The sequence below is a fragment of the Ambystoma mexicanum genome, chromosome 2p, assembly GCF_040938575.1.
Source record: "Ambystoma mexicanum isolate Mex_15411 chromosome 2p, UKY_AmexF1_1, whole genome shotgun sequence".
NCBI classification, from domain to species: Eukaryota; Metazoa; Chordata; class Amphibia; order Caudata; family Ambystomatidae; genus Ambystoma; species Ambystoma mexicanum.
Window position 1 is genome coordinate 1218611369 of NC_090923.1, and position 15220 is coordinate 1218626588.

Genomic DNA, 15220 nt, shown 5'->3' on the forward strand with positions numbered 1-15220 from the left:
ATCAAAACCCTTCCCATGCAATCTATCTATCCGAGGAATTCTTTAAAAAGCCAAGCATGTGTTCTCTCCTAAAAGTAAGAAGAGAGGGAGCCCGGCGCAAAGAGGATCCAGAGCAGCCCCCCCCATCCGTGGAGCACCAACAGATAATTACAGGTTGGAAGACTGACAACTTTTGGGGCACAAATGTGATGAGGAAGGGCATCCCGGGTTCTATGTTCATTTGTCGGCGGTCAGTTTTTCAATTGGTTTTTAGCTGATTTTTTTCCTCGAAAAAACGGATGTGATTTTTTTTCTTTTGGGGGGGGTCTTTTTGAGGGGTTTACCCCCAAACCACATCCCCTATTAATTGAACGCTATTCCCTATCCCCCATACCTCATATACCCTTCCCCACACTCCCTATGTTTTTCAATTCGTTTTTTTTTCAAGAAAAACAAATATGGCAACAACCCCATCGGAAAAAAAAATGACTATCAGTAAATGAAAGTCGTACCCTAGCTTCACTGGCGCCAAAACATTGAGCAACGTGCATAAAGGTCACCTGACTGGCTGATCTCAATGTGCGCCACGCCAACGCGCTCCTTTGGATGTCCTGTTCCACCCCACTTTACACAGCTGCACTAATCAGGGGGTGCTACCAAATTCTCAAGTGGTGTGAGCTTTGAAATATGCCGAAAAAAGAAGCACTTGTGGCCGCTTGGAAAACCCACAAGGTGTGGGTAGGGGGGGGGGGGGGTATATCCGGCCCTGTCATGCTTCTTTTGAGAGGGAGAGTGGTGGTGTGGACCACTCCTGCTCCTCTTGCAGTTTTATTTTGCAAAAAGGGAAAGAAATGCTTTGGCCGGGTGTCTACATTTTGCATTGAGCGGTTCTGAAGGAGGTCGTCCCTGGGAAACGCACCCTGAGCCCGCGCATGGGCGCTGCGAACCGGTCATACATCAGTGTCTTTAGCGTGCTACCAAACACTAATGTGTGCAAACTCTATGACTACACTGACTGTGTGGATCTGAGATTACACACTTATGTTTATTTCGACCGACTATATTGAAACATATGCTGAATGACTTTTATTTATTTATTTTAATTGTTGATAGAGCGCCAAATCGCCCGCAGGCCTCACGGCGCACATAAAACAACACAGAACAAAATAATGGGACGTGACAGAGATCAGATCAGATTATTTTAATGTCTGTGATGATTGTAATATGTCTTCATATGTCTTGTGTTGTGTTTAAGGTTTTTGTGAACCAAATGCACGTTAGATTAAATAAATAAATAAATGTAGGCAGGGGGGGGGCTAATCGTGCAGCGTTTGATCATTTGAGCTGATGCGCAGCCAACCAGAAATGCACAGCTCTTCTTTGCAAATAAGGTGACCTGTGCATTATTTGGAATCAAGCAAGTTAAAATAAACCAGCTCCTTCTGCACCTTTTCCACTTGAGTAGTTTCCTTAGACTCGGCCCAGTGCCTTTTCACCAAGGGATTTTTTAGATTGGCAAGACATTTGCCACCAGAGGCCCAAGAACCACTGCAAGGAATTTGTTTTTCAGCCAGTCTGGCAGGTTGATTAAGACGAAAGGCTTTAAAAAGCAGGGCTTCCATTTTGGATTTAATATGAGGTTCTAAGGGCAATCAGTCAAGTCCTCACAGAACTGGCGGGCGATGAATCAAGAAGGCTAAAGAGTGAAGAACAGCTCTTGATGGGAAAAGAGTAGGTCCGCGGCCACGTAGAAGTTCAGGCATGGTCTCCCTCAATGTAGAGCAATAGTTTGGGAGGCGTTCGCAAATGAAAGCAATGGAATACCAAGAAGCAGAGAAAGCTTGCAATGAGTAGTTCAGCTGAGTATTCCCAAAAGGATGGCTCCCTCAGCCAAAATCACAGTCCTTGACTTCATGGCTGGTTTAGGGATAGCTGATGTGCCATGTCCTCCCAGGAGAACAGAGGGGAAATTCGCCTTTGAGGGATTTAAACCTTAGGGTGGTCATGACCATCCAAGCCTCAATTACAACGTGGCATCACCTTAGGTGCTGGATGTCAGCCCCAGTTGATGCACTATGGTTTAAAGGTGTGTCATAGGCGTATGAATGGACGAAGATACCACAGGCGGCATCCAGATTGCCCAGTGTCTCAGGATGAGCAGGAGTCAACATGGGCGACAGGAGGAATCCTTGCAGAACTGGGAGTGGGAGGACCTGGAGTGACAGGAAAAGGCTTGGCTTCATGATGTAGCTTTGCTAAAAGCCCTCTAAATGGTGGGTATTGAAAACCTAAAAAAATGCTTCTTCCCAACAACGTTCAGGATTTTGCTCAAGCCAGAAAGAGTGAAGTTTGGCGAGTCCTTCTCACCAAACAATACCTTGCCCTTTTCCAGCACCACTACACCTGCCCTGCCACCCACCCGCCCCCCGCCCACACACGGGTCAAAAACCAGAAATACGTAGCATGATACTCAAAATAACAATACTGAAAATTACACTCAAAAATAATACTCAAGCAATGTGCCACTATGATTTCACCCAACATCATTAACAAGCCACTGTGAGAACTGAACACCACCCATAAGTCACCATATTAAAAACGCATTTCAAAAAATCATCACTTGATTCCAAGACACAGGCCAGCTACTCTTCCACCGGCAGCCTCCCTGCCTTACGCAGGTAAAAGGAAAAGTCGGTAGTACCCCTACTTCAATGAGGTTCCTATGGACGAGATGGCAAAGGTTGGGGAGCCGCATGGATTCCTAGCCCAGCTTTCTGTCAGTAGGCCTGTTCCACTCAAGAAGCACCTAGACCTGGAGCATGAGCGGACAGAACCCCTTGAGATGCCTGTGACTGAGACCCAGATCTGGAACCTGCCAGTGAATCCACGCCATCTTGGAGGAAGGACTGGGACACGTCCCAGTTGATACTGTCCCTTTATGGGGTTGATGTGCAGTGATCCCCAGAATGCGCAGAGCTGACAGGCTTAGATTGGCGCATGAGCAATGCTTGAGCGATGGCCAGGAGAGCTATGAAGCTAAGAGTTCAGCATATTAGTAGCAAGGACCATCCGTGGATCACAAACACATACCCTATAGTCAGGATTCAGATAGGCCCAAGCATTGGACATGCAGGACCTCTTGCACTTCCACCTGCCCTAGACCGCCAAGGCTCGGATGAACACCAAAAAGAACTTTGAATCAAACATAACCACTGGCAATACTTCTGGGAAGCTTCTGTTCCATCGGTTTAGCTCAACCACCCTATGTAGAAGGGTATAAACCTTTAGCAGATCAGCCTTGGCGCTGCATGAGCCATGAAGGCCTCCCGCACCGCCTGGAGATGGCAGCACAAGCCTCACTGAGATACAATGAATGGTGGGGGCAAGGGTGGGGCACATGTTCTCTACACATCATCTGTGTATTTGACTGGGCATCACCCACAAGCAGATCAATTCCTTTACAATCGATGAAAAAGGCAAAGAAACCCATACTACTCGTCGCAACAATGCACGCCATGTTGTTCAAATAAATAAACATGAGCTGAGAACCTTGGCATCGCTTTTAGGCATTGCTCTGTGAGCTTTGGTACCTCAGCACAAGCCTTCCAAAGGTTGGACGATGCAGTAGATCCATTGAGTAAAGTGTAGGCGGGACACTGCGCACGCACACACACCAACAATGCATCTATTTCCTGGTTTACTCTTTCTTGCCACACATTCTCAAACGCTGACCCTCTTGCACTAGATAGTTTCTGCTCGAGCCACTCAGTTATATGATAATACCTTTTTCATACTACGGTGTGGATTTTGCAGGTCATAAACGCATAATACGGAAGTCTTCGGATCATGTGGCAAAGAAACCTGCAAGCAGGCCCGCCTGCACGCGCTTGGGTGGCAAGCAGACATGCTGGGTTGACCCAACAGCACTCAGCTTCTTATCTCAGGTACAGTAGCTTAGTTTAGGCATTCTAACTTTGTCAGTGCATTCTAGAATGGACCCAGGGCAAGTAGAACGAGACTATAAAGTGACGCTGAATAAGGCAAGCCCTACTTATGTCGATGCATTGAAGGAGACCGACCTCCTGTGGTTTCCTATTGGGAGGTTAACACATTAATGGGGGGTCATTACAAGTTTCTGGTAATTCCGGCAGGATACCGGCAAACTGACCTACCGTTTCCGCCACCTGAAATTCTGGTATTACTGGGATATTGCAGGCAGTGGAAAGGGTGCTAAATCCCTATTGCATGGGGTCCCATAGGACTGCATGGAGGGGACTGCTGGTATTTCCAGCACTGGTAATACCGATGCTGGAAATAACGGCTGTTTTTTGCCAGTGGGGACTTGATTTACCTCCAGCTCTTTGCTGGGGGGTAAATCAGTGAACCCCACGCCCCCTCTCCCCCAAATCTCCCCAGAAGACCTGTAGTTTGCCGGTCCAGAAAAATTGCATGAAATACCTTTCTCAACAGATTGCTCCACGCCGAACAGAAGAAGGTGGAAACTACGCCGTGCTGGTGTCTGGGAGCACGCCACCCTTACAACTCTTTCCTGGGGACGGGGTTTATGTGAAAATCTTTTGTCTGTGGGTGGAGCGAGGTGGTGACGGAATGACCAGCAATTTTCCCTGCAATTTTGTCGAAACCAGCAAACTTGTAATGAGGGCCATTGTACAAAAACCTATTTGGAGTGTCATCATGATCTCAAATATGTTCGCAATCTGAGTACATTTAAATGGTCCTTCTTCAAAGATAAGTGGTACGTGATGTTTAGACCCTGGCCACATGTTCTAAATCAATTCACTCTCATCCTCAAGTCACGTGGCATGTTGTGGAGTTCTGCCCACATTATTGCACCGTGCACATTCCCTCATGTGTTCATTCGTATGCGTCTGGTTTTCAATGCACCATTGAGACCCACACGTCTTGAATTCTGAAAGGATGGCGAAGATCGGCCAGGTCAGTCATCAGTACCACTGCTGGCAATATGAGATATCAGCAGAGATTAGGCCTGATCATGTGATCAATCACTTCCAGACATCATTCCCCGGCCACGCCACCATTTTGTATTTTTGTTTCTATACTGCAGTGTGTCAGTCTCCTTTTGGCAACGATGTAGGATTTTAAATGTCTATGTTTACCAAAGTACACAACAGTGTCAAACTGAAGAAACAGTCAGTTAATGAAAGAGGAAGCACGAAAGTACAGGCATTTAGCAAGCCCGAGGCCTCAACCCATCCCCCATACCACATGGTTCAGTGTTATTCCTTGATCCACCTTAATTAGAGTTTTTGTGGTATTCTAGAAAAGTGTCACTTCCTCTGCCTCCCCCCCAACCCCTCGACCCCCAGCCGAGGTCTCTCCTGCTCTTATGGAACATCCCCACACCAACCTGCATCAGCGATCCCAGCAACCCTAAAATAAAGTGAGCCGCAATGTGATCGGGAGTATCAATGACAGGACAACAAGTCCATTTACCATTTGGAACAATGGGGGGATTAGCCACCTCCTGACTGAAAATAGATACTGGCACTGAGAAGGAAGCTGAACTCAATGGCGTGTAGACTAGCACTGCCACCCGCATTCATTATTCTATGCCACTGCTAACGACTGTGGCAAGTTCATTGCTATCGGCCATACAATATCGCCTTCATCAATTTACTCCACTGTGAGGGACCAACAGAATCGATGGCGGCTTTTTCACTGGGACCCTATTCTTGTGACTGAAGGAAAGCTAAACTTGATGGGCCATTGGGCTTCGTAAAACCATTCCGTCTATGTAACCAAGACCCGTCGCCTCCTATCAGCATCTGCTGCCTGCGTTAGCATGCATGGGTGCCTGTGCGGTTACTCCGCGTTAAGAAAACTCTGGCCCTCGCTATTAGTTAAGTGACACGTGTAGAGCTATATGAATGAAGTATCGGGTTGCTTCGCCTCCGCTGATACAACTGAGCAATTAGCCACCTTTTGATTGGATGAGGATTCTGGCAAGTAGAGGAGCGTATAACTCAACGGGCTCCGGGACTTCGCTCAACGGTGCCAAATAAGTAACAGACACCCGGCAGTTTAAACCTGTCGCCACCTATTCTTTTCTACCAGCTGAGAAGGACTCCCAGAATAGGCCTTCATGACAAGTTTAGCAGTGACTGCATTGAGAAGTAGGCTGGAGCGACATGGCAAGTACTGTAGTGTTCAACCCACGAATAATTAAATGCCTTGCACTGCAACTCCTAGTCCACTTTGGCTTCTCTGTGACCCCCTGGAGGCCATCAGCCTCCACTTTGAGAAACTCTAACTGAATGCAAATTGGCTCCTGTGTCTCTATTGGGCCCACAGGCCCTACCTACCTCCTCAGGTCCTTAGTCTACTCTGGATGCAACTAAACGTCAGTGTGTGGAATGGGTGGGAGATCAGAGGAATTTCATTTAGAAAGGCCTCGCACGAAAGTGAAGTTTTTTTTATTTATTTATTTTTAAATTGTGATTTTGGTTGTTCGTACTCAACTTTACACAAATTCAAAAACAAACATTTCATGTAGTCATCCAGACATATTTCGTTAAAAGAAAAAAATCACGTTCATATAAAATAGACTTATAAAATAGACTTGTGTAAAAGATTTAAAAAAGAAAGGCGAAATGTAAGTTTGTTTTAAGCCTGCAACTGCTCCAACAAGCGACGATCCTACACGAAGACGAGACTTTTTGTGGCTCTGAAAATCAGCAAAAAAACACAATTGAGCAAACTTCTGATCTACCCTTGTTTGTTAGAGTACTTTTGGTTGTTAGAATACATGCATACGATATTGTATTGATGACATCGATAAGTATCTCCTTCAGAGGCCTTCGCAAACACTTTAATTAACTTTTTTGTACTCGATGGACAACCCCGGTGTTTCCACTGTCCATTATTTTGCTGGGAAGCTCTCCCGGCGTCTTAAATTCCCATGGTGAATTATAAAAGTTGCTATACGAGCATATTCACTATTAAAGCCACATAAACTGGCCTGATGGGAAGCAGTGGTTGGTTCGGAACCGCTGTCCTGACAAATTCTACTTCTGAAAAGAACTCTGTTGTTATCCCTTTTGACTAGCGGCTAAATGGATCAGTTGCGGTATTTTGAGGGCTGGGCCTTTTAACAGCTAATAAATACATTCAGGATAACACAAGCAAGGAAGTAGAAGAGATGGGACTTACCCCAGAGTTGTCATGGTGACAATGGTGTACCAGAAAGCAGCAGGGATGCTGGTAAAGTTGGTCTTACTGGTGCCCTTCTCTGCATAGAACATAACAGTGGCGAAGATGATGATGGCCATGGTGAGCGAGAAAAGGAGGAAACCCAGCTCTGAGGCACAGCTCTTGAGTGTGTATCCCAAAATCCGGAGACCCTGGGAGTGCCGAGAGAACTTGAAGATCCTGAAGACTCTGAAGACCCTTAAGGTGACAAAGGCCCCGCTGACGTCCTCGTTCTCGGGCATGACAAGCCCAATGTAGTAGGGCATGATGGCCACCACGTCGATGATGCTCATTACACTCCTCATGAACTTGCAGCGGCTGGGGGCAGCAAAGAGCCTCATCAGGTACTCAAAGGTGAAAATGAGAACGCAGGCAGTGTCCATGCAGAAGAAAGCCAGTGAGAACTTTTCCCCACAGGGGAGGTCTCTGATGTGCCCCGGCAGAGGTCGGCAAGGCACCGTCTCCACTACATTGGCAATGACAGAGACGGCGATGAAGAAGCCTGTGACGTAGTAGAAGACCAGAGCCATGGTACTTGTGTGTGGGTTCTCGAACGCCCGCCAGAGCCGCTGGCGAAACGTGCTGTCTGGGGGCAAAGGGGTGTCGGTGGCCATTTCAGCCTCAGTGTCTTCAGCCAACCTTTCGGCGTTCTCCTTCTTCCTGTCCCGGTACTCCTCCAGACAGCAGTCCCCGATGATCTCAGGGATGATCCCGTAGAACGAGAGCTCCTCGTCGAAAGCCTGAATGCACTCATGGCGAGGATAGTGGAGCTTGCCAGTTCGGTAGAAGTTCAGGATGTGCCGGAACATCTCAGGGTCCCGGTCAAAGAAATACTCCTGGGTATCCTCATTGAAGAAGAACTCTTTCTCTGAGCTGCCGAGCAAGGTATCCGGATACCTGTCGAGTGTGTTCTTCCAGGTCTGGAACTTTCTGCCGCTGACATTGACCACCAGGATCTCATCACTCCGCCTCTTGTTGTCGCTAGGCGGCTTGGGCATGGCCCTCTTGGCCAGAGGGAGCCAGCCCACAGCGGCCGCCCTGGCAAAAGGGAGCCACGTTGCCACTCCTGCCGCCATGCTTGCGTGTTTATCAGAGCAGCGCTAGCCAAGAAACTTGGGCACTGTCCTTGCGGTTCACCATCAAATCGCAGGTCGCACACAATTCCCAGGGCTACATATGTATGCATGCATATACAGAAAGGGGGCAACAGAGAAAGCCCTCGCTCTCACCCGCAAATGTTCCAGCCACCTCAAAGGGGGTGAAGGTCTATGGTCAACATAGTCCCTGCAGGGACAGAAGATCCTCAGACCAGGAGGGCTGCTTCTCAACCATGGAACAGCTGGAGTTGGCTTGAGGCAAATGTTCCCCAGGGCTGGGCAGTTGTGTGTTCAACGCCCCGCCTCCATATGCAGCGACTTGCTTTGCCTTGTCCACTAAGCCCAGGTATTGTTTCCTGAAAGTTGCAAGATGGACAGTTTTTTTCCCCCCCTCTCCTCTTGCTCTGGTTCGTTCAACCTTGATCTCCCTCTTCCTCTCCCTCCCCCAGTCCTTATGAATGCAAGACGGGTTTCAATCAATCCTCGGGCGCGGGGCAGGCACGTCCTCTCGGTGTGCCGAATGACAGCCGTGCTGCAAAGAGAAAAGATGAGATAAGTCGGCAATTGAGTGGTAGATGGTGGAGGAGCAAGGGGGGATTAGGGAGGCCCGCGGGAGTAGCCCCTCCAAAGCCTTCTTGGAGTAGACTGCACTCTTAACTGAAGCAGCACACACTGACACAACAAGACCACAAATCACAACAAATAAATACGTCGGTCAAAACAAATTCACTCAGGCAGGTTGAGGTCCTCGAGCCCCCTCCTGGGCGCCAACCCACCGAACCCCGCCCCTGACGAACAAGAAAAAGAACGCTACAAGCGTGAACCCTTGCACTTTAAAAATAGAAATTGAAAAAAAAAGTGGTGCCGGGAAGCGAAAAGATGCCGCGCCCACTGACGTCAGAAATGTAAACAAGCATGGCCTCGCACCTTCTGCAAACCTTATTTGATGTATGTGTTGAAATGAAACGAAACATGAGTTAACATCGAGTCTTGCCAACAAAAAAGAACGCGTGCACTGAGGGGGCGCGCGGTGCTGCGTTCCGACACATGGGCAGGGTAACAAAACAAAGTTGCATTGGGCCACTGCCCCCCTCCCTCGCGCCGTGTACACTACCGCACTGCCCACGCGGCTGCTGGCGTTCCTCCCCCGCCCTCCCCGGGAGAGGGGATAATTATGCAGTATTCTGTATCGAACACAGTGGTGGAGGGATAGAAGGCAGATTTATCGGCAGCCGACACTTGTAAAGTCATTGATAAAAGCCCGCCTGACAGAACGGCCCTGCTTTTTCTCTGAATCCCCCTAATTGTTTCCCGGTATGCGATGATAGATATGGGAGAGTGCATTTATCATTCGCATGATCTGATAAAACCTCATTAAAAAGCACCACACAAAAAAAGAAGGTTTTGAAAAAAATAGAAAGCTGGCAGATCCCCCCCATCCCCCCTCCGCCCCCGTCACTTGTGCGCAGCCTGGCAGCGAAGAGGAGAGAGGGGAATGTAGACGGACCTGTGGAAAGCAGCAGCAACTCTGCAGACTTGCAGAGACTCCCCCGCGGCCGAGCCGGCGCGGGAAGGAAGGGCTGGGAGGGATAAAGACCCACGCGGAGATGCTTCCAGAAGAGAAGGGGGGCCGCCTGACACGGCCTGAGCTCTCCACACAACAATCAATCCCTCCACCTGCCCGCGCAGACATAGGGATGATGCAGAGAGAAGAAAAAGAGGGGGGCCGAGAGGAGGAGAAAGAGGGGCGATACGCGAGGAGAAAGGACCGGAGTGGGGAGGAGATACAAGGAGGCACGCGCGGGAGAGACTGAAAGAAAGAGAGAGGACGAGGGTCGAAATGCGAGACGGCGCGAGATGTAGATGGGGTTTAGAAGAAGTCCTAGGAGAAAGAGAGGGTGATGAGGTGAAGGGGAGGGGGAGAGCGGGAGGGGAGAAGTGAAGAGGTGGGGAGCTGGGGGCGGAGAGAGAGAGAGACAGAGGCACAGGGACAGACCGAGAGACGCACAGCACAGCCATCTCTCTGCATGTCGGCATAAGAGAGGAGAGGCAGGTCACTGTAGAGCGGGCACACGGACTGTGCATTCCAACACAGCACAGGAAGAGTGGCAGAGAGGGCGCCATGTGTATGCAGAGACGGGGCGCGAAAGGACAGGTGCAGTGCAGAGGGGGTGCCGTGAGCTTGCAGGTATAGCGCATGAAGGCGCCGGGGGTGTCTGTGGAGAGGGCGCCATGTGCATGCTAGCACAGGATGCAGAGAGAGACAGGCAACGGGTTACTGTAGAGAGGGCGCCATGCACATGTTGATATAGGAAACACAAGTAGACCGGCAGAGAGGGTCAATTGGGACAGGACGCCATGTGTGTGCCGATACAGCACATGAAGAGACACCGGAGGGGGGTCACCGTAGAGAGGGGCCATGTGCATACAGATATAGTACAGGGAGAGACAGACGCAGAGGATCTCTGTAGAGAGGGCGCCATGTGCATACAGATACAGGATAGGAAGAGACAGACGCAGGGGGTCTTTGTAGAGAGGGCGCCATGTGCATACAGATACAGGACAGGAAAAGACACACGCAGAGGGTCTCTGTAGAGAGGGCGCCATGTGCATTCCAATACAGTACAGGAAGAGACAGACGCAGGGGGTCTTTGTAGAGAGGGCGCCATGTGCCTACCGATACAGGACATGCAGAGACAGGCGCAGAGGGTCTCTGTAGAGAGGGCGCCCTGTGCATGCCGATACAGGACATGCAGAGACAGGCGCAGGGGGGCATTATGGAGAGGGCGCCATGTGCATACTGATAAAGGACATTTAGAGACAGGCAGAGAGGGTCAATGTAGAGAGGATGTCCTGTGAATACTGATACAGTACATGAAGAGACAGGCACAGCGGGTCTCCGCGGAGAGGGCGCCCTGTGCATGCCGATACAGGACATGCAGAGACAGACACAGTCTCTGTAGAGAGGGCGCCATGTGCCTACCGATACAGGACATGAAGAGACAGACGCACAGGGTCTCGGTGAAGAGGGCGCTCTGTGAATGCCGAGACAGGACAGGGAGAGACTGACTGAGAGGGTCTCTGTGGAGGGGGCGCCATATGCATACTGATACAGGACATGAAGAGAAAGGCACAGCGGGTCTCCGTGGAGAGGGCGCCCTGTGCATGCCGATACAGGACATGCAGAGACAGACACAGTCTCTGTAGAGAGGGCGCCATGTGCATACTGATACAGGACATGAAGAGACAGACGCACAGGGTCTGGGTGAAGAGGGCGCTCTGTGAATGCCGAGACAGGGCAGGGAGAGACTGACTGAGAGGGTCTCCGTGGAGGGGGCGCCATATGCATACTGATACAGGACATGAAGAGACAGGCACAGCGGGTCTCCGTGGAGAGGGCGCCCTGTGCATGCCGATACAGGACATACAGAGATAGACACAGTCTCTGTAAAGAGGGCGCCATGGGGATACAGAGACAGTACAGGAAGAAACAGACACACAGGGTCTCTGGAGCGGGCGCTCTGACTATGCCGATAGAGAACATGAAGAGACAGGCGGGGCTGTGAGGAGAGTGCTAATGTGTGTGGATGCTGACGGAGCGGATGAAGAGAGAGAGGGATACTGAAGGGAGCGCGCTCTGTACACGTCGAAAGAGGAGACGAAGGGAGCCAGGCCGAGAGGGACTCAGCCCCAGGGCGCCCCGCACATGTTGATACAAAGAGACAAGCGCAGTGGGCCGCCGTAGAGAGGGCGCCGCGTGCATGCAGATATAGGCCACGAAGAGACGGGCGCAGAGAGTCACTGTGGAGAGGGCATGCACGTACAGGACACGCAGAGGCATGCAGAGACTGTCAATGTAGAGAGGGCGCCCCATGCATGCAGATACAGGACACGGAGGGCGCTCTGTGCACGCCGACAGAGGCGGTGAACAGGTGCACGCCCGTGCCTATCCACACCCCCACCCCCTCCCGCCGCACTCCTACAGGCTTCCGCCCTTACCTCGGCTCCGCGTGGTGCACAGACGCTCCGGACTCAGACCTCCAGAAGGGACACGCAGGTATAGGTCCATCAACTTAGAAAGATACAAAAAAAAGCATTCAAAGGAAGGCTGTGCTCGGGAGTGCAGCCGAGCGGAGAGCGCCGCTCCTGCCGCCCATCCTTCCGTGGGAGGCTCTGCCCGTGCACCGAGTCCGGCTCCGCTCGGTGTTCGCGAACCTCCGTCCTTCTCGCCTCGGTCTGCCTCCCGTGCACCCTGGGCTTTGCGGGAGGAGGGTCTCCCCCTCCTGCGCCAGTCTGTCAGAGGCGCACGCCGCCGTTACCACCATCCACCCCCTATTGCAAGGGAGGAAAGGCCGTTAAATATTTAAGATCCGCCAGAGGGGAGGGGAGAGCAGAGGAAGGCTGGGATGTACATTCTCACACTGTGCAGGGTGCTTCCCTCTCTTCCTGAAAGCAGATACAGCGGCGGCGGCAGCACCAACCGGTGCCACTCGCCCGCCAGCAGACAGCACCAGCAAAGGACTGACATCCCTACCAGGCTGTACACGTTGCTTGCGCCAGCGCGTGTTGCTGGTCCCCCATCCACAGACACCAGTTTTCAACTGCACCCCATCACTTCCCGGTTAATCAAAAATGTGGGCGATACCTCATTGCGCCAGTTTGCCTGCCTTATTTCATTCAATCCGAAGGTGGCGAGGCGCCTGGCTGCCCTTGCGGTGCTTCAGGACGTGCCCCGTCAATGATTTCCAGAGCAGTGGACGGACAGCTAAGAAGGCGCGACCTGCGAAGGGGCGCCACGGGGAGATTCACGAGGTGCCAGCGAGGCTGAAGTCCCGGGGAGGACCATGAACGCCACCGCGAGCGGTTCCTCTCATAGAGAACCAGGGCTTCGCACGTGTCACGCCGGGCAACAGTCCGACCCCGGAGGGCGAGCGCCGCTAATGTGGCGATAATCGCGTCCTGGGAGAACGTACGTGCTGTGTTAGAGAACATGAAAACGCAAGAGACGAGGGCCATTCATCAGAGCCAGTGGGTTCCAAGATGACTCTCGGGCATTAGAGATAGTGTGCCCCAAGAGGATGAGTGTCACGCATTAGAGATGGTGTGCCCCAAGAGGATGTGTGTTAGAGATAGTGTGCCCCAAGAGGATGAGTGTCACGCATTAGAGATGGTGTGCCCCAAGAGGATGAGTGTCACGCATTAGAGATAGTGTGCCCCAAGAGGATGTGTGTCACGCATTAGAGATGGTGTGCCCCAAGAGGATGTGTGTTAGAGATAGTGTGCCCCAAGAGGATGCGTGTCACGCATTAGAGATGGTGTGCCCCAAGAGGATGTGTGTTAGAGATAGTGTGCCCCAAGAGGATGCATGTCACGCATTAGAGATAGTGTGCCCCAAGAGGATGTGTGTTAGAGATAGTGTGCCCCAAGAGGATGAGTGTCACGCATTAGAGATAGTGTGCCCCAAGAGGATGAGTGTCACACATTAGAGATAGTGTGCCCCAAGAGGATGAGTGTCACACATTAGAGATAGTGTGCCCCAAGAGGATGCGTGTCACGCATTAGAGATAGTGTGCACCAAGAGGATGCGTGTCACGCATTAGAGATGGTGTGCCCCAAGAGGATGTGTGTTAGAGATAGTGTGCCCCAAGAGGATGAGTGTCACACATTAGAGATAGTGTGCCCCAAGAGGATGAGTGTCACGCATTAGAGATAGTGTGCCCCAAGAGGATGCGTGTCACGCATTAGAGATAGTGTGCCCCAAGAGGATGCGTGTCACGCATTAGAGATGGTGTGCCTCAAGAGGATGTGTGTTAGAGATAGTGGACCCCAAGAGGATGTGTGTTAGAGATAGTGTGCCCCAAGAGGATGTGTGTTAGAGATAGTGGACCCCAAGAGGATGTGTGTTAGAGATAGTGTGCCCTAATAGGATGAGTGTCATGCATTAGAGTTAGTGTGCCCCAAGAGGATGAGTGTCACGCATTAGAGATGGTGTGCCCCAAGAGGATGAGTGTCACGCCTTAGAGATGGTGTGCCCCAAGAGGATGAGTGTCACGCATTAGAGATAGTGTGCCCCAAGAGGATGAGTGTCACGCATTAGAGATGGTGTGCCCCAAGAGGATGTGTGTTAGAGATAGTGTGCCCCAAGAGGATGTGTGTTAGAGATAGTGTGCCCTAACAGGATGAGTGTCACGCATTAGAGATAGTGTGCCCCAAGGGGATGAGTGTCACGCATTAGAGATGGTGTGCCCCAAGAGGATGAGTGTCACGCCTTAGAGATGGTGTGCCCCAAGAGGATGAGTGTCACGCATTAGAGATAGTGTGCCCCAAGAGGATGAGTGTCACGCATTAGAGATGGTGTGCCCCAAGAGGATGTGTGTTAGAGATAGTGTGCCCCAAGAGGATGTGTGTTAGAGATAGTGTGCCCTAACAGGATGAGTGTCACGCATTAGAGATAGTGTGCCCCAAGAGGATGTGTGTCACGCATTAGAGATAGTGTGCCCCGAGAGGATGTGTGTCACGCATTAGAGATAGTGTGCCCCAAGAGGATGAGTGTCAGGTTCAGGTTCAAACTCCCCCTTCTCCTCACCTGAGTCCTCAGAGGAACGATCCTTAAGTACAGTTTCAGGCTTCTTATTGTCCTTCTTCCTTTCCTTGGGTTGGTTATCCCTTAGTTTCCGACCTTTTCTTTCGTGTAAATAAGTCTGGCCCCTCCAGAGGCCACCGTGACAGAGATGAGAAACTGTCCAGGGAGGCCCCCAGGAGGGCCAGCCTCGCCCCAGGGAAAAAGCCGGAAGGCAGAAAAAACCCTGGTTCTGCAGAGGAAAGTAAAAGTTGTTTCCAAAGACCAAAATCTAGTAATGAATCTCGTACTGCAAGATGTGAATGGCTCAATTACACAGAAGAATATTCTGAAC

The 15220-nt window shown here is 50.9% G+C and overlaps 1 protein-coding gene across 2 annotated transcripts in view; it reads right to left on the reverse strand.

The window, feature by feature from the left end:
- Positions 1–13258, reverse strand: part of KCND1 (potassium voltage-gated channel subfamily D member 1) — a 1089685-nt gene extending 1076427 nt beyond the window's left edge. The window contains exons 1-2 of one of the 2 annotated variants that reach the window (XM_069645487.1): positions 12306–13258; positions 7171–8838 (exon numbers count right to left, since the gene is read on the reverse strand). In XM_069645487.1, the coding sequence (XP_069501588.1) occupies positions 7171–8285 (1115 nt within the window). In that variant the 5' untranslated portion in view covers positions 8286–8838; positions 12306–13258. Of the gene's footprint in view, positions 1–7170; positions 8839–9813; positions 10168–12305 lie in introns of those variants that run through there. The other variant, XM_069645488.1, reaches the window with a different exon arrangement.
- Between the last annotated feature and the right edge of the window lie 1962 nt (positions 13259–15220).